The sequence below is a fragment of the Tachysurus fulvidraco genome, chromosome 25 (assembly GCF_022655615.1).
Source record: "Tachysurus fulvidraco isolate hzauxx_2018 chromosome 25, HZAU_PFXX_2.0, whole genome shotgun sequence".
In the NCBI taxonomy this organism is placed as follows: domain Eukaryota; kingdom Metazoa; phylum Chordata; class Actinopteri; order Siluriformes; family Bagridae; genus Tachysurus; species Tachysurus fulvidraco.
The window spans coordinates 10,887,528-10,909,009 of record NC_062542.1 but is presented as its reverse complement, the minus strand read 5'-3'; the positions used below and the strand labels follow the sequence as shown (position 1 = coordinate 10,909,009).

The following is a 21,482-nucleotide window of genomic DNA, read 5'->3' as shown; positions in this document are numbered from 1 at the left end:
CGAAACCAATTGCCTAATTAGTAAAGAGTGCACCTATGTGTAATTTAATCTCAATATAAATACAGCTGTTCTGTGAAGCCTTCAGAAGGGTGTTAGAGAACGTTAGTGAACAAACAGCATCATGAAGGCCAAACAACACACCAGACAGGTCAGGGATAAAGTTGTGGAGAAGTTTAAAACAGAGTTAGGATATAAATTAATATCCCAAGCCTTGAACATCTCACAGAGCACTGTACAATCCATCATAAAGAGATAGAAAGAGTATGACACAACTGCAAGCCTACCAAGACATGGCCGTCCACCTAAACTGACAGGTCATGCAAGGAGAGCATTAATCAGAGAAGCAGCCAAGAGGCCCATGGTAACTCTGGAGGAGCTGCAGAGATCCACAGATCAGGTGGAAGAATCTGTCCACAGGACAACTATTAGTGCAGTCCAAAAACCTGGTCTTTATGAAAGACCGGCAAGAAGAAAGCCATTGTTGAAAGAAAGTCATAAGAAATCCAGTTTGCAGTTTGCGTCAAGCCATGTGGGGGACACAGCAAGCATGTGGAAGAAGGTGCTCTGGTCAGATGAAACCAAAATGGAAGTTTTTGGCCAAAATTCAAAACGTTGTGGGTGGCAGAAACCTAACACAGCACATCATCCTGAACACACCATCCCCACCGTGAAACATGGTGGTGGCAGCATCATGTTGTGGGGATGCTTTTCTTCAGCAGGGACAGGAAGCTGGTCAGAGTCAATGGTAAGATGGATGGAGCCAAATACAGGGCAATCTTAGATGAAAACCTGTTTGCAAGACAGAAAAGTCTGTCTGCAAAAGACTTGAGACTGGGGAAGAGGAGACACTGCATCAGTATCACTGTAGTTACTGATTAACACATAGTAGTGACTAAAAGGTATGCCTTCAGGTTAATATGTATGAATGAGTCAGGAGGTTGACGTATTGTACATCCTCTTTCACCTAAAATAAAGCCTCCTGGTCATATGCTAACTTTTTTTTTTTTTTTTACTTTTGTGCATTTAAAGACTCACGACGATGAAAGGAGGTACGGTCTGTGCAGATCCAAAGAAGCCGTGTGTGGTTCATAGAGCATACACTAAACCATGTGAGTATCAGAATATCTGTGCTGTGTTACTATTGCCTGCAATATATTTAATGTTTATTAACTGTGGTAGTCAGGCTGAGAAACATAGAATCTATTTTTCTATGTCAGCTGAATTCAACCTTGTGTTATTGAATGTTCCCTGGCATGTGTGTTTGTGTGTGTGTGTGTGTGTGTGTGTGTGTGTGTGTGTGTGTGTGTGTGTGTGTGTGTGTGTGTGTGTGTGTGTGTGTGAGTGAATGAATGTCCCTATGTCCCCTATAAGAGAAATCATACCTAAAAAGGACAATTACTGTATTACTGTAAGACAAAATAATACTGAGTGTATTGATAAGGATCTTTGGATCTTAGAATTTTTAGTTCTAATTCATATACTCAAGTTATCCACTGAAGAACGTAGGAGACCTGGGCATATATCAGTATGTTTAATCTTTAGTCTATCTTACCGAAACAATCCACAATAATCTTCAGGCTATCCATGTGACACGATTCTAAACAGCAGTCCAGTCATTTCCCAGAAAGCAGAATAAGTGATCTGGAGAAGAAGAAGTAATAACACATTGACATACTGTAACTATGCAAAAGTGGTTGTAGTCTGGATCTATAAGTTGAGTGATGCTGTGAGTGTCTGTAAACTAGCTAGGGCAGAGGAACAAATAGCAAGGTAGATAGTAAAGAATTGCAGGCAGAAAGCAAAGGAAGTATTTTCAAAGAAATAAATAAGTTGTTGTTGTTGAATGCATTTGATACAGTCAACCACAAGACTCTCTTGTCCACCCTGAGAAGTCTTGGAATTCATGGAACTTCATGGGAATGATTTACTTTCTACCTAGAAAGTCGCTCATATCAGGTAACATAAAGGGGAGTGACATCTACTCTACGCAGACTTTCCACTGGTTCCCACAGGGCTCAGTACTTGGTCCTCCTCTATAATCACTCTCTTAGCAAAGTTATATCCTCAGCATGTCTGTCGGACATATCATCATTCATTAATTCATTTTCTACCGCTTTATCCGAACTACCTTGGGTCACGGGGAGCCTGTGCCTACCTCATTCGTCTTTGGGCATCAAGGCAGGATACACCCTGGACGGAGTGCCATCGCAGGGCACACACACACTCTCATTCACTCACAGACTACGGACAATTTTCCAGAGATGCCAATCAACCTACCATGCATGTCTTTGGACCGGGGGAGGAATTAGGGATGACTGTGGTAGGAAGCTCTGAAGAATTTTTTTCTGTCCCCCTAATGTATGAATTAATACTTGGTGGTCTTTATTGAGTCTCACTGAAAAAAAAGCCGCTCCCAACAGAGATTTAGGTTGATGGTATCCTAAGTCTGTAACCCAAAACATAGCAAAGTCACACAACTTTCACAAATAATTCTTTTTAAATGTCAGTCAGATTCAGTCGTGTCAGTCAGAGTCAGTGTTGTGTTCATAGTGAAACCGTATACACACACATGTAAAAGATTCTATCAGAAAGTTGGGCTGATAAAACAAACCATTTGCTAATGTTCCAATGAAGTGACATCTGACAAGCTTCTGTATCTTAGAGTAGACGTGTGTGTGTGTGTGTGTGTGTGTGTGTGTGTGTGTGTGTGTGTGTGTGTGTGTGTGTGTGTGTTGGGGGGGGCAATGAGGTTGCTAGGGATGACTGTGGTAGGAAGCTCTGAAGACTTTTTTTTCTGTCCCCCTAATGTATGAATTAATACTTGGTGGTCTTTATTGAGTCTCACTGATCGGTCTGGTACGGGTGAAGACATGAGAACTGCACTGTTGTGTCTGTTTGCTGTGCTAATCACAGCCACCATCTGCCAATGTAAGGAGTGAACAGTGGTTCATTTTTTTCTGTCCTTTTATTCTTCCTTCGTGTTGTCGATTGTGATGAAATTCTATTATTTGTGACAATATTTTCTAATTTTTTCCCTTTCTTTTGTTTTTGTCCGAACAGCACTTAATCCATGTCCCTGCATCAAGATATCAAGTAAAATTGTTCCTCTCCTCAAAACAAAAAGTTACTATCTGCAGAAATCAGCCCTCTGTGACATCACAGCTGCTGTGTAAGTATGCTTTCTTATATGTTTATACATTTGTACACTGTGTAGAAAGAAAGCATTTGACTTCTTTTATATTATTGATGCTTTTTGATAAACTACCCTTACTGATAGTTAATAGTGTCTGCGGTTCTTTACTTATACTCAATGTGCAAACTTAATGGAGTTACTAAGTAACTCATCATAGTTAATAAATCGTATGCTTTTATATTGATAAGTACAAATGAGCCAGGAGCTAAAAGACTTATATGTTACTTTCAACTAAAATAAAATTTCCATGTAATATGTGAACTAATTATTTACTTTATTTTTGCTTTTGTGCCTTTAAAGACTCAAAACGGAGAAAGGACGTACGGTCTGTGCAGATCCAAATAAGCCTTGGGTTATTAAAGCCATGAAGTTTGTGGAGGACAAAAGGAGGACTGTTTCTACTACAGCAAGTGCCATGTTTACTGCTTCTGAGCCCACAGTGATTACAACAGGTGGTGCATTCAACATAAGCTAAACCATTTAACAGAATCAGGATATCTTTTATATGCTCTAATAGTGTCCCAAAACGGACATTTTCTGTCGTTTTCTCCTGTTTGTTTCTTCTCTTTGCTCATTGACATTGTTATCGCGCCCTTCCATTTTGCAGCCCGCACTAGCATGCGCCCTCAAATCAGAAGACCGCTAACTCCTCGCGTCTCCTTCCGCTTTTACATAAGCGCGTTCGCGCGCGCACACACACACACACGCACACACACACACACACACACACACACACACACACACACACACACACACAATAATTGCACAAGAACGTGACGTGAGCTTTAAAATGAATTAAAAGTGACTTCGAGGCAGAGTGATTGCCTTGAACAATTCTTGTAATCGAGTTACTCAAGGAATCGTTTCAGCCCTAGTTATAATATCCAAAAACTGGTGAGCTGACTTTTCCTCTTTTATTTTCAATTTCCTTGCTCGCTGCGGCTCATTTTCTGCTTATCAGTCGCCGGTTACTGAAGAGGAATCCAGCACCAGACGATACGGCGCAACCAAACATGATACTGTTACATGATTGGCTGTTAGAGTGTCACCCCCCAAGTTGCTAGGTTACCAGAGAGTGAGCACCTTCGTTAATGCAACCAAACTTGCTTCGCAAACTTCTGTTTTCTTCTGACAAAGAATAAAAAATATCGAACGTCTTATCGAGCACATTTTTTATCGCTATCGATCACGTGTCTATCATGATACATATCATTATGTTTTATCGCCCAGCCCTACTCTCCACTGGTGTCCCACAGGGCTCAGTACTTGGTCCTCTTCTATTCTTCCTCTATAGTCACTCTCTTAGCAAAGTTATATCCTCAGCATGTCTGTCGGACATATCATCATGGATGATGGCTCAAATATCAGTTAAAACTGAACTGTTGGTTATAGGTCAGGATCTTGCAATATCCTTACATGACAATCTTGTCTCTCAAGTGGCCACTGCTTGCAACCTTGGGGTAACCATGAACAATCAACTGTCCTTCTTCTTGCCTGTTGCTAAAGGGCATGCTTATTTAGTTTTCTTCTCTACAACATCAGAAGGATTCAGCCATTTTTATCCACACAGGCTGCTTAGGTACTGGTTCAGACTCTGTCTACCTATGAACACAATGAGTCTGTTCCATATGCCCGAACAGCTGAGTCACTGGATATCTTCAAATCTACAGTAACTCTTTATGTACCACATAAACTATCAATTATTTTCCCTGTTTTTTTAATGTATTCTTAAAATAATAAAAAAAAAGTTGCTCCCAACAGAGTTTTAGGTTGATGGTATCCTAAGTCTGTAAACTAGTGAACCAGTATAAATGTATTCATTGATAGAGACATCAAAACACTTTTGTATATCACTCTGTATAAGGGCTTCTGCCAATTGCTGTAAAAGTAAATGTACATTTGTCACAGGGTTTTTTATGCCAGACACCAGTGAGGTTGCTAGGGATGACTGTGGTAGGAAGCTCTGAAGATTTTTTTTCTGTCCCCCTAATGTATAAATTAATACTTGGTGGTCTTTATTGAGCCTCACTTATCGGTCTGGTACGAGTGAAGACATGAGAACTGCACTGTTGTGTCTGTTTGCTGTGCAGATCACAGCCACCATCTGCCAATGTAAGGAGATTAACAGTGGTTAATTTTTTTCTGTCCTTTTATTCTTCCTTCTTTTTTCAATCGTGATGAAACAAAATTATTTGTGACAATATTTTCTCAGTTTTTCTTTGTTTTTGTCCAAACAGCACTTAATAACACATTTGCCTGCACCAACATATCAAGTAAAATATTGTTCCTGTTCTCGAAACAGAAACCATGCAGTTTGTGGAGGACAAAAGGAGGACTGGTTCTTCTACAGCAAGTGCCATGTCTACTGCTTCTGAGCCCACAGTGATTACAACAGGTGGTGCATTCAACATAAGCTAAACCATTTAACAGAATCAGGATATCTTTTATATGCAGGGTAGATAGTAAAGAATTGCAGGCAGAAAACAAAGGAAGTATTTTCAAAGATATAAATAAGTTGTTGTTGTTGAATGCATTTGATACAGTCAACCACAAGACTCTCTTGTCCACCCTCAGGAGACTTGGAATTCATGGAGCATCATTGGAATGGTTTACTTCCTACCTGGAAGGACGCTCATATCAGGTAACTTGGAGGAGATTGACATGTACTCTACAAAGACTCTCCACTGGTGTTCCACAGGGCTCAGTACTTGGTCCTCTTCTTTTCTGCCTCTATAATCCCTCTCTTAGCAAAGTTATATCCTCACATGGGTTCTCTTACCACTACTATGCTAATGACTCACAACTTCTTCTTCTTCCCTCCCTGATAACACAGCTTCTGCTTGGATCTCAGCACATCTGCCGGACATATCATCATGTATGATGGCTCAAATATCAATTCAAACTGAACTGTTGGTTATCCCAGGTGAATTATCCACAGGTCAGGATCTTGCAATATCCTTACACAACAATCTGGTCTCTCAAGTGGCCACTGCTTGCAAACTTGGGGTAACCATGAACAATTATCTGTCCTTGTCCTTGCATGTTGCTAATGGGGCATGCTAAAGTGGTTTTCTTCTCTACAACATCAGAAGGATTCAGCCATTTTTATCCACACAGGCTGCTTAGGTACTGGTTCAGTCTCTGTCTACCCACGAACACAATGACTCTTTTCTGTTCTGGCAATGAGGTGGTGAAATTAACTTCCTCTAGATGCCCAAACAGTCACTGGAAATCTTCAAATCTACAGTACCTCTTTATGTAACACATAAACTAGCAATTATTTTCCCTGTTTGTTTTATGTATTCTTAAAAAATTTAAAAAAAAAAAAGTCGCTCCCAACAGAGATTTAGGTTGATGGTATCCTAAGTCTGTAACCTAGTGAACCAGTCAAAGCACTTTTGTATGTCACTCGGGATAAGGGCTTTTGCCAAATGCTGTAAAGTATATGTTAATTTGCCACAGGTTTTTTTATGCCAGATACCCTTCTGACGAAACCCACCCATTTTATCTGAGTGCGGATCCTGCTGCTGGACCACCAGGAGGCTCCAAATATATACAGTGCAGTGCCTTGCAAAAGTATTCATACCCACTGAAGTTTTCCACATTTTGACCTGTTACAACCACAAAGAAAAAATTTATTTTATTGGGATTTTATGAAATAGACCGAAAGAAAGTGGCACATAATTGTGAAGTGGAATGAAAATTATAAATGGTGTCCAAATTTTTTCTACAAATAAATATCTGAAAAGTGTGGCGTGCATTTGTATTCAGCCCCCTTTACTCTGATACCCCTAACTAAAATCCAGTAAAACCAATTGCCTAATTAGTAAAGAGTGCACCTATGTGTAATTTAATCTCAATATAAATACAGCTGATCTGTGAAGCCTTCAGAAGTGTGTTAGAGAACATTAGTGAACAAACAGCATCATGAAGGCCAAACAACACACCAGACAGGTCAGGGATAAAGTTGTGGAGAAGTTTATAACAGGGTTAGGTTAGATTGTACAGAGCACTGTACAATCCATCATCAAGAAATGGAAAGAGTATGACACAACTGCAAGCCTACCAAGACATGGCCGTCCACCTAAACCAGTGGTCGGCAACCTTAAACACTCAGAGAGCCATTTGGACCTGTTTCCCACAGAAAAAACACCACAGGGAGCCACAATAACCATTTGACATATAAAATGAAGATAACACTGCATACAGTATATCGTTTTTTAACTTTATTGAAAGTGTAGAAAAAACTGTAGTGTGTTGCATTCATGAAATCAATGAACTGCTACCGAGTAAACGCAATTTTATTTCTGCAGGCAAACAAAAATATTTTTAACAGATTGAACTAACCTTAACAAAAAAAGACGCATTAAATCTTTCCCAGTTAGTGCTATTTTCTGATTGGCTATTTTGTAGTCTCTTTTTTTTTTGATTGGCTGATAAGTGTCAGGCTCGACTAAGAACTCCGGTCTAATAGAGACAGCGGTGCGGACTAATACATTTTGGGCGCTGTGGCATATTAAATATATGATAAATAGTCAAAAAGATTTTCTGCGTGAGAAATACAATGTGTGGCAGGAGAGCGTGACAAAAGACCCAAATGCATGACTCACTCTCAATGTGTGACACTTGACAGCCCTGCATGACATAAAATTTTTAACTTGTCACCAATCAAACCAAAGATGCGTCTGCTTCTGTGTGTCGTATTTCGCAAGTTATGACGCATATTTTCAGCGATAAAAAAATTAAACACGATTTATTTTAATGTTACAAGAGCATCATGAACTTATAATTTAGAATGACATTAAAAAATACTAGCTAACTAAAATAAAATAAATTTAAATTAAATATTTATTTTCCAAATGTACAGGGAGCCGCAGCAGAGGGATGAAAGAGCCACTTGCGGCTCCGGAGCCGCGGGTTGCCGACCACTTACCTAAACTGACAAGTCATGCAAGGAGAGCATTAATCAGAGAAGCAGCCAAGAGGCCCATGGTAACTCTGGAGGAGCTGCAGAGATCCACAGCTCAGGTGGGGGAATCTGTCCACAGGACAACTATTAGTGCACTCCAAAAACCTGGTCTTTATGAAAGACCAGCAAGAAGAAAGCCATTGTTGAAAGAAAGCCCGTTTTCAGTTTAGGTCAAGCCATGTGGGGGACACAGCAAGCATGTGGAAGAAGGTGCTCTGGTCAGATGAAACCAAAATGGAAGTTTTTGGCCAAAATTCAAAACGTTGTGGGTGGCAGAAACCTAACACAGCACATCATCCTGAACACACCATCCCCACCGTGAAACATGGTGGTGGCAGCATCATGTTGTGGGGATGCTTTTCTTCAGCAGGGACAGGAAGCTGGTCAGAGTCAATGGTAAGATGGATGGAGCCAAATACAGGGCAATCTTAGATGAAAACCTGTTAAAGTCTGCAAAAGACTTGAGACTGGGGAGGAGGAGACACCGCATCAGTATCACTGTAGTTACTGATTAACACATAGTAGTGACTAAAAGGTATGCCTTCAGGTTAATATGTATGAATGAGTCAGGAGGTTGACGTATTGTAGTTCCTCTTTCACCTAAAATAAAGCCTCCTGGTCATATGCTAACATTTTTTTTTTTTTTTTACTTTTGTGCATTTAAAGACTCATGACGATGAAAGGAGGTACGGTCTGTGCAGATCCAAAGAAGCCGTGTGTGGTTCATACAGCATACACTAAACCATTTGAGTATCAGAATATCTGTGCTGTGTTATTATTGCCTGCAATATATTTAATGTTTATTAACTGTGGTAGTCAGGCTGAGAAACACAGAATCTATTTTTCTATTTCAGCTGAATTCAGCCTTGTGTTATTGAATGTTCCCTGGCATGTGTGTTTGTGCGTGTGTGTGTGTGTGTGTGTGTGTGTGTGTGTGTGTGTGTGTGTGTGTGTGTGTGTGTGTGTGAGTGAATGAATGTCCCCATGTCCCCTGTAAGATAAATCATACCTAAAAAGGACAATTACTGTATTACTGTAAGACAAAATAATACTGAGTGTATTGATAAGGATCTTTGGATCTTAGAATTTTTAGTTCTAATTCATATACTCAAGTTATCCACTGAAGAACGTAGGAGACCTGGGCATATATCAGTATGTTTAATCTTTAGTCTATCTTACCGAAACAATCCACAATAATCTTCAGGCTATCCATGTGACACGATTCTAAACAGCAGTCCAGTCATTTCCCAGAAAGCAGAATAAGTGATCTGGAGAAGAAGAAGTAATAGCACATTGACATAACTATCATCATTCATTCATTCATTCATTCATTCATTTTCATTTTATCTGAACTACCTTGGGTCAAGGGGAGTCTGTGCCTATCTCAGGCGTCTTTGGGCATCAAGGCAGGATACACCCTGCACGGAGTGCCAACCCATCGCAGGGCACACACACTTTTATCCAACCAACCCTGGAGGTGTGAGGCGAACGTGCTAACCACTAAGCCACCGTGCCCCACACATATCATCATAAATGGCTTAAATATCAGTTAAAACTGAACAGTTGGTTATAGGTCAGGATCTTGCAATAAAGAGAGACAATATGGTCTCTCAAGCAGCAACTGCTTGCAACCTTGTGGTAACGGTGGACAATCAACTGTCCTTGTCCTTGCATGTTGCTAATGGGGCATGCTAAAGTAGTTTTCTCCTCTACAACATCAGAAGTATTCAGCCAATTTTATCCACATAGGCTGCTTAGGTACTGATTCAGTCTCTGTGTACCTATGAACACAATGACTCTTTCCTGTTCTTGCAACGAGGTGGTGGAATGAACTTCCCCCAGATGCTCGAACAGCTGAGTCACTGAATATCTTGAAACTTACAGTAACACTTTATGTAAGACATAAACAACAATTATTGTCCCTGTTTGCTTTATGTATTCTTAAAAGAATTTAAAAAAAAGTCGCTTGATGGTAGTAGGTAGTAGGTTGATGGTATCCTAAGTCTGTAACCTATTGAACCAGTATAAATGTATTCATTGCTCACATCACAGCACTTTTGTATGTCACTCTGGATAAGGGCCTCTGCCAATTGCTGTAAAAGTAAATGTACATTTGTCACAGGGTTTTTAGACACCAATGAGGTTGCTAGGGGTGACTGTGGTAGGAAGCTCTGAAGAATTTTTTCCTGTTCCCCTAATGTATAATTTAATACTCTGTGGTCTTTATTGAGTCTCACTGATCGGTCTGGTATGGGTGAAGACATGAGAACTGCACTGTTGTGTCTGTTTGCTGTGCTAATCACAGCCACCGTCTGACAATGTAAGGGGATTAACTGTGGTTAATTTTTTCTGTCCTTTTATTCTTCCTTCCTTTTTTTCTATCATGATGAAACTAAATTATTTGTGACAATATTTTCTCATTTTTTCTTTGTTTTTGTCCAAACAGCACTTAATAAGACATTTGCCTGCACCAACATATCAAGTAAAATATTGTTCCGGTTCTTGAAACATAAACCATGCAGTTTGTGGAGGACAAAGGGAGGACTGGTTCTTCTACAGCAAGTGCCATGTCTACTGCTTCTGAGCCCACAGTGATTACAACAGGTGGTGCATTCAACATAAGCTAAACCATTTAACAGAATCAGGATATCTTTTATGTGCAGGGTAGATAGTAAAGAATTGCAGGCAGAAAACAAAGGAAGTATTTTCAAAGATATAAATAAGTTGTTGTTGTTGTTGAATGCATTTGATACAGTCAACCACAAGACTCTCTTGTCCACCCTCAGGAGACTTGGAATTCATGGAGCATCATTGGAATGGTTTACTTCCTACCTGGATGGACGCTCATATCAGGTAACTTGGAGGAGATTGACATGTACTCTACAAAGACTCTCCACTGGTGTTCCACAGGGCTCAGTACTTGGTCCTCTTCTTTTCTGCCTCTATAATCCCACTCTTAGAAAAGTTATATCCTCACATGGGTTCTCTTACCACTACTATGCTAATGACTCACAACTTCTTCTTCTTCCCTCCCTGATTACACAGCTTCTGCTTGGATCTCAGCACATCTGCCGGACATATCATCATGGATGATGGCTCAAATATCAATTAAAACTGAACTGTTGGTTATCCCAGGTGAATTATCCACAGGTCAGGATCTTGCAATATCCTTACACAACAATCTGGTCTCTCAAGTGGCCACTGCTTGCAAATTTGGGGTAACCATGAACAATTATCTGTCCTTGTCCTTGCATGTTGCTAATGGGGCATGCTAAAGTGGTTTTCTTCTCTACAACATCAGAAAGATTTTTTTTACAAATAAATATCTGAAAAGTGTGGCGTGCATTTGTATTCAGACCCCTTTACTCTGATACCCCTAACTAAAATCCAGTGAAACCAATTGCCTAATTAGTAAATAGAGTGCACCTATGTGTAATTTAATCTCAGTATACTGTAAATACAGCTGTTCTGTGAAGCCTTCAGATGTGTGTTAGAGAACATTAGTGAACAAACAGAATCATGAGAACCAAACAACACACCAGACAGGTCAGGGATAAAGTTGTGGAGAAGTTTAAAACAGGGTTAGGTTTTAAATAAATATACCAAGCCTTGAACATCTCATTGAGCACTGTACAATCCATCATCTGGAAATGGAAAGAGTAGGGCACAACTGCAAGCCTACCAAGACATGGCCGTCCACCTAAACCAGGGGTCGGCAACCCGCGGCTCCGGAGCCGCAAGTGGCTCTTTCATCCCTCTGCTGCAGCTCCCTGTAGATTTGGAAAATAAATATTTAATTTAAATGTATTTTATTTTATTTGTTTTTTTAAAATGTAATCCTAAATTCTAAGATTTTGATGCTCTTGTAACATTAAAATAAACTGTGCGTCATAACTGCCGACTTATGGAAGCAGACGCATCTTCGGTTTGCTGCAGCCGGCAAGTTAAAATTTAGACGTCATGCATATTTATCCTACATTTAATATGCCACAAAAATGTATCAGTCCGCACCGCTGTCTCTATGGAAACAGGGAGGAATCAAGCGCATCTCGGTTCATAGTCGAGCCTGACACTTATCAGCCGATCAAAAAAAGAGGCTACACAACAGCCAATCAGAAAATAGCACTAGCTGGAAAAGATTTAACATAACAACCAATGAAACAAGAGAGCCCTGGTCATGAATACAAAGATGACTCAATCATACATTGAACATTTTATTTGAAATTAACTTTCAACCCAGCGTCTTTTTGTTAAGGTTAGTTCAAACTATTCAAAATATTTTTGTTTGCTTGCAGAAGTAAAAATTTCGTTTACTTAGTAGCAGTTCATTGATTTCATAAATGCAACACACTAAAGTTTTTTTCTATACTATCCATAAAGGTAAAACACGATATATGCAGTGTCTTCATATCTTCATTTTAGATGTCAAATGGGTTTTGTGGCTCCCTGTGTTGTTTTTTTTTCTGTGGGAAATGGATACAAATGGCTCTTTGAATGTTTAAGGTCGCCGACCCCTGACCTAAACTGACAGGCCGTGCAAGGAGAACATTAATCAAAGAAGCAGCCAAGAGGCCCATGGTAACTCTGGAGGAGCTGCAGAGATCCACAGCTCAGGTGGGAAAATCTGTCCACAGGAAAACTATTAGTCGTGCACTCCACAAATATGGAAGAGTGGCAAGAAGAAAGCCATTGTTGAAAGAAAGTCATAAGAAATCCTGTTTGCAGTTTGTGACAAGCCAGGTGGGGGACACAGCAAGCATGTGGACGAAGGTGCTCTGGTCAGATGAAACCAAAATGGAACTTTTTGGCCAAATTTCAAAAGGTTATGTGTGGCGGAAAGCTAACACAGCACATCACCCTGAACAGACCATCCACTGTGTGAAACATGGTGGTGGCACCATCATGTTGTGGGGATGATTTTCTTCAGTAAGGACAGAGTTGATGGGAAGATGGATGGAGCCATCTTACTGTAGATGAAAACCTGTTAGAATCTGCAAAAGACTTGAGACTGGGGTGGAGGTTCACCTTCCAGCAAGACAATGACCTTAAACATACAGCCAGAGCTACAATGGACTGGTTTAGATCAAAGCATATTCATGTGTTAGAATGGCCCAGTCAAAGTCCAGAGCTAATTTCCAGTTGTGTGGCGAGACTTGAAAATCGCTGTTCACAGACACCTGCCATCCAATCTGACTGAGCTTGAGCTATTTTGCAAAGAAGAATTGGCAAAAACTTCAGTCTCTAGATGTGCAAAGCTGGTAGAGACATACCCCAAAAGGCTTGCGGCTGTAATTGCAGCGAAAGGTGGTTCTACAAAGTATTGACTCAGTGGGGCCGAATACAAATGCACGCCACACTTCTCAGATATATACTGTATATATTTTTTGTAAAAAAAATTTGGACACCATTTATCATTTTCCTTCCACATAACAATTATGTGCCACTTTGTGTTGGTCTATCACATAAAATCCTAATAAAATACATTTTTGTTTGTGGTTGTAAAGTATCATGTAAAAAAAGTTCAGTGGGTATGAATACTTTTGCAAGGCACTGTAAAAAGGTGTATATAAAATAAGGATTTCAAACCTCAGCCATCATCTTTGCTAAAAAAAATAAGCAGGATGACACACACACACATATATATATATATATATATATATATATATATATATAGATAGATAGATAGATAGATAGATAGATAGATAGATAGATAGATAGATAGATAGATAGATAGATAGATAGATAGATAGATAGATAGTGTTAATTTGACACAAATACAATTTGTACAAATCTCCTTATTATTAAGAGCCTAAAATATTTACACAATGTAATCTTGTAATAACTGACACAACATACAGTGATACATTGTGCCTTTTGGATAGGATGTATTTTTCTAAATTTCTCCAAAAATAAACACTATTTTTTTGTCACTTTAATTTTGTGACCAGGGCTAAAGAAGTGTCACTTCTTAATCTATAACAGAACGACTGCATAATATGACATGCAGTAATCAAGGAAAACAAGTTTTTAGTATTTCTAAGAATTTTGTTTCACATTGTACAGAGGTAAAATTATTAGAACAACAAGGCCCTATACCTGGAAGTATCTTCTACCCGTCACCAGCCCTTTGTGCATTTCCTGCGTGTACTGCAGGTGACCACACGACTACTGTCATCTTGCAGCTAAAACCACAGCCAGCAACAGGAAACCTCCTTCCTCTAGCTCTGCTTCACAAGGCTTACAAATGTACACAGGTTAATTCATACCTGTTTCAAAAAACGACACATTATAGATCTGTCTATTTATGCCATAGTTTTACAAGGTTTAAAATATTCAGAAGGTGTAAAAAAAAATCCTATTAATTTCACTACACACTAAATTTGTGCTTTCGGGCCTCAATGATGTTTAGAATAATGCCAGTGTATACATCTGAATACAGCTGGGTACTTTCCATTTTGAACACACCTATGAATAGTGGATTGTTTCAGAGAAATGGTCAAGTGGAAACACACACATGCAAACACTCACGCACACACACAAACACTCACGCACAATACCCATTGTCTGAATATACATGCCTTAGGATTTTCCAGTGATATAATTATTATTATAGTTAATAATCATCTACAGTTAAATATAACCAAACATAACCTTAGTAAACAAAATGTAGTATTTTGGGATTTTTTATTTTTGAAATAAATTTGCCATTTTTGTTTCCTTGTGAATACTGGTCTAATGTCCCCACAAGGGCAAAACTGTCAGACAATCCTACTACTGCAGGGGTCCCCAACACACACAAAACACAGCAAAGTCACACTACTGTCACAAATAATTATTTTTAAATGTCAGTCAGATTCAGTGTTGTGTTCATAGTGAAACCGTATACACACACACGTAAAAGATTCTATCAGAAAGTTGGACTGATAAAACAATCCATTTGCTAATGTTCCAATGAAGTGACATCTGACAAGCTTCTGTATCTTAGAGTAGACATGTGTGTGGGGTGGGGGGGAGGGTGGGGGGCAATGAGGTTGCTAGGGGTGACTGTGGTAGGAAGCTCTGAAGCATTTTTTCCTGTCCCCCTTGATGTATAAATTAATACTCGGTGGTCTTTATTGAGTCTCACTGATCGGTCTGGTACGAGTGAAGACATGAGAACTGCACTGTTGTGTCTGTTTGCTGTGCTGCTCACAGCCACCGTCTGCCAATGTAAGGAGATTAACTGTGGTTCTTTTTTCTGTCATTTTATTCTTCCTTCGTGTTGTCGATTGTGATGAAATTCTATTATTTGTGACAATATTTTCTAATTTTTTCCCTTTCTTTTGTTTTTGTCCGAACAGCACTTAATCCATGTCCCTGCATCAAGATATCAAGTAAAATTGTTCCTCTCCTCAAAACAAAAAGTTACTATCTGCAGAAATCAGGCCTCTGTGACATCACAGCTGCTGTGTAAGTATGCTTTCTTCTATGTTTATGAATTTATACACTGTGTAGAAAGAAAGCATTTGACTTGTTTTATATTATTGATGCTGTTTGAACAGCTAATAGCATCTGTAAAAGCAATAGTTAATAGTATCTGCGGTTCTTTACTTAAACTCAATGTGCAGACTTAATGGAGTTACTGAGTAACTCATCATAGTTACTAAATCATATTCTTTCATATTGATAAGTACAAATGAGCCAGGAGCTAAAAGACTTATATGTTACTTTCGCCCAAAATAAAATATCCTTGTATTATGTTAACTAATTTTTTATTTTATTTTTGCTTTTGTGCATTTAAAGGCTTACAACGGAGAAAGGACGTAAGGTCTGTGCAGATCCAAATAAGCCTTGGGTTATTAAAGCCATGAAGTTTGTGGAGGACAAAAGGAGGACTACAGCAAGTGCCATGTTTACTGCTTCTGAGCCCACAGTGATTACAACAGGTGGTTCATTCTAAACACAAGCTAAACCATTCAACAGAATCAGGATATCTTTTATCTGTTATGCATGATCATTACCTGCAATGTTTTATTGTTTAATCACTGTGACAGCTTAGGCTGAGTGACATAGTCACTGTATTCCGCATTGAATGTATTTAAAGAATGAATGTATTTACTCTGAATTAAAATGTGCAATTTTCAGCTGAATTCAGCATTGTGCTATTTAGTATGTATGTGTGTGCATGTGTTGGTGTGTGCGTGTGAATGTGTTTGAGAATGTTCCTTTGTGTGTGTGCAGGAGTGTTTGAGAATATTCCTATGTGTGTGTGTGTGTGTGTGTGTGGGTTTGGAGAAAAGCTTGGTCTGTGTGAGAGCTATCATTGTGTAGAGTTTTCACTCATGGAAGCTTTAGCGTAGATGGAGGCATTGATTAGTACAATGGGGAATTCCCTAGCATACCCACAATGCACACATCCTGGTTTTCAAGCTATGTCTCATCTGATGCATATTCATGACAAAATAATCAGATGTACATTGTACATGGTGTGTTCATAAAAGGCGATGTTTGTGTTGAACAAGACGATTATTTAAGTGATGTGTGACAGTAGCTGAACTCCGGGCAGGCCAGGGCAGCTGAAGCGCAGGGAAGCTGTACCCAAAAACCTTAGGAAATCTAAGAGGGTATATCGATGGGAAAAAAATATATACAATACAATACAATATATATATATATATATATATATATATATATATATATATATATATATATATATATATATATATATATACAGTTTTTGAGCAGAAAAGCATCTCAGCATGAATAAAAGGTTAATCCTCAAGGTGGTTGGGCTTTTCACTTTTGTTTGCCAGGAATCTTGGGTATAGTCATACCCGAGTCTGACAGCTAATTATTTTAAAAATCACCTGCTCATTTTCCAGCCTGCAATCCAGTTTTGTTTTGAGAGCCCATATGGTCCCAGCATCTATGCCACAATCAAAGTCCCAGAGATCAGATCTTTTATTAATTCTGAAGGTCTTGATTTTTCTTTCATTATGCCGCTGGCACATGATCAGCTGTTTAGATATCTGTACAGTGTAGTGTTCCTAATAAAGTGGTATTTAGAGTGTTTAAAGTAGAGTGTATTGAGACAGCCGAATTTGAATTTTCCATGCAGATGACACGATATGTAATACATAAACAGAATAAACAAAAGCTAGAAATGAAAGTTATTGTGAACCTTAGCACAGATTTTGACGGACAGCAACGACATTGAGAAATTAGCATCTGAGTTTGCATTAATTCGCTTGTAGAGTAAAAGGCAGGTAAACAAAAGGAGCTGCTCATTGTTTTGGTGAGAAAGTGTGGGCTGTTCTGTGGGTAGTCACTGTATTAAGTGAGTGGGAGACCAGAGCGGTTATTTTCCATACTCATAGTGAAAATTTCTTTCTTTAGCACCTCTGAAATGGGTATCAGTTTCTTCTTTGAGTCTGTTTTAAGATCATTAATGAAGCAACTAATGATTAATATGAATAACAAGCACTAACATAACTAATTAAAATAAATGAGAAATGAGATTTACCAATGACATAAGAAATATTCCCTGAGGCATAAGAAAGAAAAACTGTAAAGAATCATCTGGGCATACTGTATACTTTTTAATCTTTAGACAATCTTACTGAAAGGCTTCATGGCAATCTCACATAAAGATCATTTTATACAGCAGTCCAGTCATTTTCTAGCGAGCAGAAGAGTGATCCGGAGGATGAGAAATAATAGCACACTGACATAACTGTGCAATAGTGGCAGTATAGACTAGATCTATCATTTGAGCAATGCATTCACTCGTCACTGCTGTGAGTGTCTGTCAACCAGCAGTGGAAAAAATTGCAGGGCAGATGAGAAAGAAGTGCAGGCAGAAAGTAAAGGACATAGACAAAAGGTACTTTTTTGGTCTGTAAATATTTTAGACTAGATGAAGTCAATGCTACAAATCTTATATTGTGTAAGACTACGCTGGAAAAAGTCTGTTAATTTCTGGTAACTTTTGCATCAATGGAAAATTGAAACTTTCATATAACTTTAAGGATTCAGTGTAAAAATGTTGGCAATTTTGTTTTTTTAAATCCTACTCCCACCTTCTACTGATGGAAATCTAACATATGTCACTTGTAAATACCTGCAAAGTTTTCTAACGCAAATAGTAGTTCTAATATAAACAAGTTGTTGTTGTTGTTGTCCTGTGGTTGCTCTTTGTTTGGGTCACCACATAGAACCATCCAATCAGATTGGCACAGGTTTTACTCCATATACCATTTCTGACATACCTAAATTTGACCTGCACTTGAGATCGGAACTGAGAGTTAACCCCTCAGTGGGTGGGTCGGTTTCCCGCCTGGGAATCGAACCTAATATAGGACCCCAAAGAAATAAACAAGTATTAATATTAAATAAGTGTTTGAAACCTCCCATTTGAAGCTTCATATAACACTGACTCTAATAACTTTGTCATTAGTAAAAGCTCTTAAAACTTTTTAATTGCTGGTTCCGTCGCCCTTCCGATCCTGATAAACAACTCTCATTAAGAGATCTATATTTAATTGGGTTAAAGAGAAAACACTATTTTAAAATAGTATGACATAATACATAGCTTGATGTAAATGTGTCTTAATAAGTTTATAGAAAGCCATTCAGTGTGTGAGTAAAGTGAACTTATGTGAATAATAAGTATTATTATACCTGACATGAATAACGTTACATGTTGGTAGACCATGCGTAGTCACCCTTAGAGTTCCATTCATGAGAACTTAATGAACATGAGTAGGTGAGGAAGATCAGTGGTTAATTCTGATTAGGAATCCCACCACTGCTTGGTGTAGAGGTCTGAATCATCTGTCTGGCAGTTGTCTCTATAATCATTACAGCACAATGAATCGTGAGTCTGTGTGTGCCTATTGTGTGGGTAGTTTTACCTCTTCAAAGCTTCAGCGTCCCTGATTTGACCCTAATCTTGTATTATAGTTGCCGCCTTTTGCATGTTCACTCTGTGTCTCTGTGGGTTTCGTTCCAGATCCTAAGATTCCTTCCATCTCCTGAAATCAAATTGAATCGTTTTATTTGGCTATCCTAAAAGGCCCGGTTTCTACCTCATGCTTAGTGTGCCCAGGATATGCCCTGGACCTACAATGCCTCTGACCAGGATATAACAGTTCATAAAGATAAATTAATGCTAAAATCCTAATTCCTCTTTTTGTTGAGATTAATTCATTCCAATTAGAATTGTATTCACACATCACTTTTAACAATGGACTTCAAATAACTTTACATACAGTATATCTAAATATAAATATAGATTTATTCTGAATTAGCAAACCAGAGGCAAAAATACTCCCAGAGACTTCATGAGGAATCTTGATTGGAGGCAGATTCAAAAGGGACTCTACAGTTGTATACTATAACGTCAAGCAGTGGTATACTGTAAGTGTGTTGTTAAAATCCTAGCTGTAAGTGTAAGGGTCATTCTTAATTTAAAGAAAAGTGTTGCTGTAAATTTGGAGTTGACATAACTCCGTGACTAAACTATTTAGCATCTAACTTTGAATGGGGGAGGTAATTAAAAAGAATTGTTCACTGATTGAGAGAAAGTGTACGTAGGCTGCTCTTGGTTGTATGAAGTGAGTGGGTGGTCCAAGTGGTTACTTTCCAAACTGATAATGAAATCCATATTCAGTCAACATCACATTCGTTTTTGCATCAGGGTTAATAGAGTTAATATTTAAAGGTTAAGAAGTCTTATACTAAACGTCAACAGTGTTTAGCTTCATTTTATAGCAGTCTTAGCATTGGTTTTAAAATAATAATTTTTTCTTACTGGTTGCTTATGTCTGATAGGTTGTTTTTTAATCTGCACACAATAATAAATAATGAATAAAAAAAATTGATAATACTTTCTTTATTTCTTATTTTAATACATTCTGTATTTCCGAGCAATAAATAAGTGGCCTAAAATATCAATATTCTGAATCAGATTGTCCTGAATTACTAAACACAGACTGATTCAAGACCTGTTTTTAGGCAAAAACTAGTTAACTAGTTGAATTAAGTTGAGCTGATTTTAACTGGTCAACTAGTAGAGTAATAATTGCCCTATAATGTTTAATAGACAACTGGACCTTAATCATATCTCAATGAAGGACATTCATTCAGTTCAATAATGATATAATGTGATATGTTTGCCTCTTCAGATGATTTTCATTAATAGTATTATATTTATTACTATACCCACATTGTCATAACTACAGTTTTAGATAACTTGTTAAAATTCTGCAAAACATTTCCAGACAACAAAAAAGGTGAAACAAAACCTATGTTTACTCTAAAAAACAGTATTCAAGTCAATAGAGTACTATAAGTTTTATCTTTCAAAATATATTTGGGTTTTTGTAACAGCATTATTGCATTATATAATATTTCTGGACAGCATGTTGTCCCCAGCATGTAGTGTTGATGTCACACAGGGTCTAGATTTAATCCACGCACACACACACACACACACACACACATATTTTATATATATTTTAAAATGTATCTGTCAGGAAAATGTCTACTTGCAGGAACATTTCTGGAACATTCCAGTGGTCATATTATGCAGTCTGAAGTATTGGGTATGATTGATCGTAAAATATATGCCCCCATACTAATGGCCATTGTGGTCCATAATGGCAAATGATGCATTGCTCATATTTTCCTTTCTGATGCACTGTGACACACAGTAGCACTTCTGTGTGGACAGATTCTTGATAAGCCACAGTTCTATACACGCCCTGTTTATGCCACACAGGGTCTAATCCTGAACTCAGGTTAATTTCTGTATGTCTGTATGTATGCTTGTACAATATGAATATTTGCATATGTACCCTGTCTATACACACACACTCACACACACACACATTGTTAATTCTTACATCATCTACTTATATAAGATATAAGAAGATGATGCTCTTTTGGATTTTTTTGATGATCTATTGATTAGCCAATTAGACCACTGATATATACACTTTCGAATGTACCTGCCGGAAAAAATATCTAATTGCAGGAAGATTTCTGGAACATTCCAGTGGTCAAATTCTGCAGTCTGAAGTATTGGGTATGATTGATCGATAAATATATGCCTCCATACTAATGGCTATTGTGGTCCATAATGGCAAATGACACATAGCTCATATTTTCCTTTCAGATGCACTGTGACACACAGTAGTGTGTATTCTTTCTAAACCACAGTTCTATACACGCCTTTGTTTTTTCTCTGACCAAATTGTGGGTTGGGGGCTGAGTGTGTAAATAAAATGGAAATGAAAGCAAGTTCTAAGGTGTAAAATGTGTCATGTTAACCAGAAACTC

General features: G+C 38.3%; 1 protein-coding gene across 13 annotated transcripts in view; it reads left to right on the top strand.

The window, feature by feature from the left end:
- The first annotated feature begins 355 nt into the window (after positions 1 to 355).
- The window catches only part of LOC113657907 (C-C motif chemokine 2-like), a 22,577-nt gene continuing 1,450 nt past the window's right edge, over positions 356 to 21,482 (top strand). Inside the window, exons 1-8 of one of the 13 annotated variants that reach the window (XM_047808890.1) lie at positions 935 to 1,109; positions 3,061 to 3,169; positions 3,494 to 3,645; positions 5,496 to 5,588; positions 5,737 to 5,834; positions 8,061 to 10,766; positions 10,949 to 11,015; positions 11,208 to 11,560. In XM_047808890.1, the coding sequence (XP_047664846.1) occupies positions 1,040 to 1,109; positions 3,061 to 3,169; positions 3,494 to 3,645; positions 5,496 to 5,588; positions 5,737 to 5,834; positions 8,061 to 8,081 (543 nt within the window). In that variant the 5' untranslated portion in view covers positions 935 to 1,039 and the 3' untranslated portion in view covers positions 8,082 to 10,766; positions 10,949 to 11,015; positions 11,208 to 11,560. The other 12 variants (XM_047808887.1, XM_047808889.1, XM_047808883.1 and 9 more) reach the window with 12 other exon arrangements.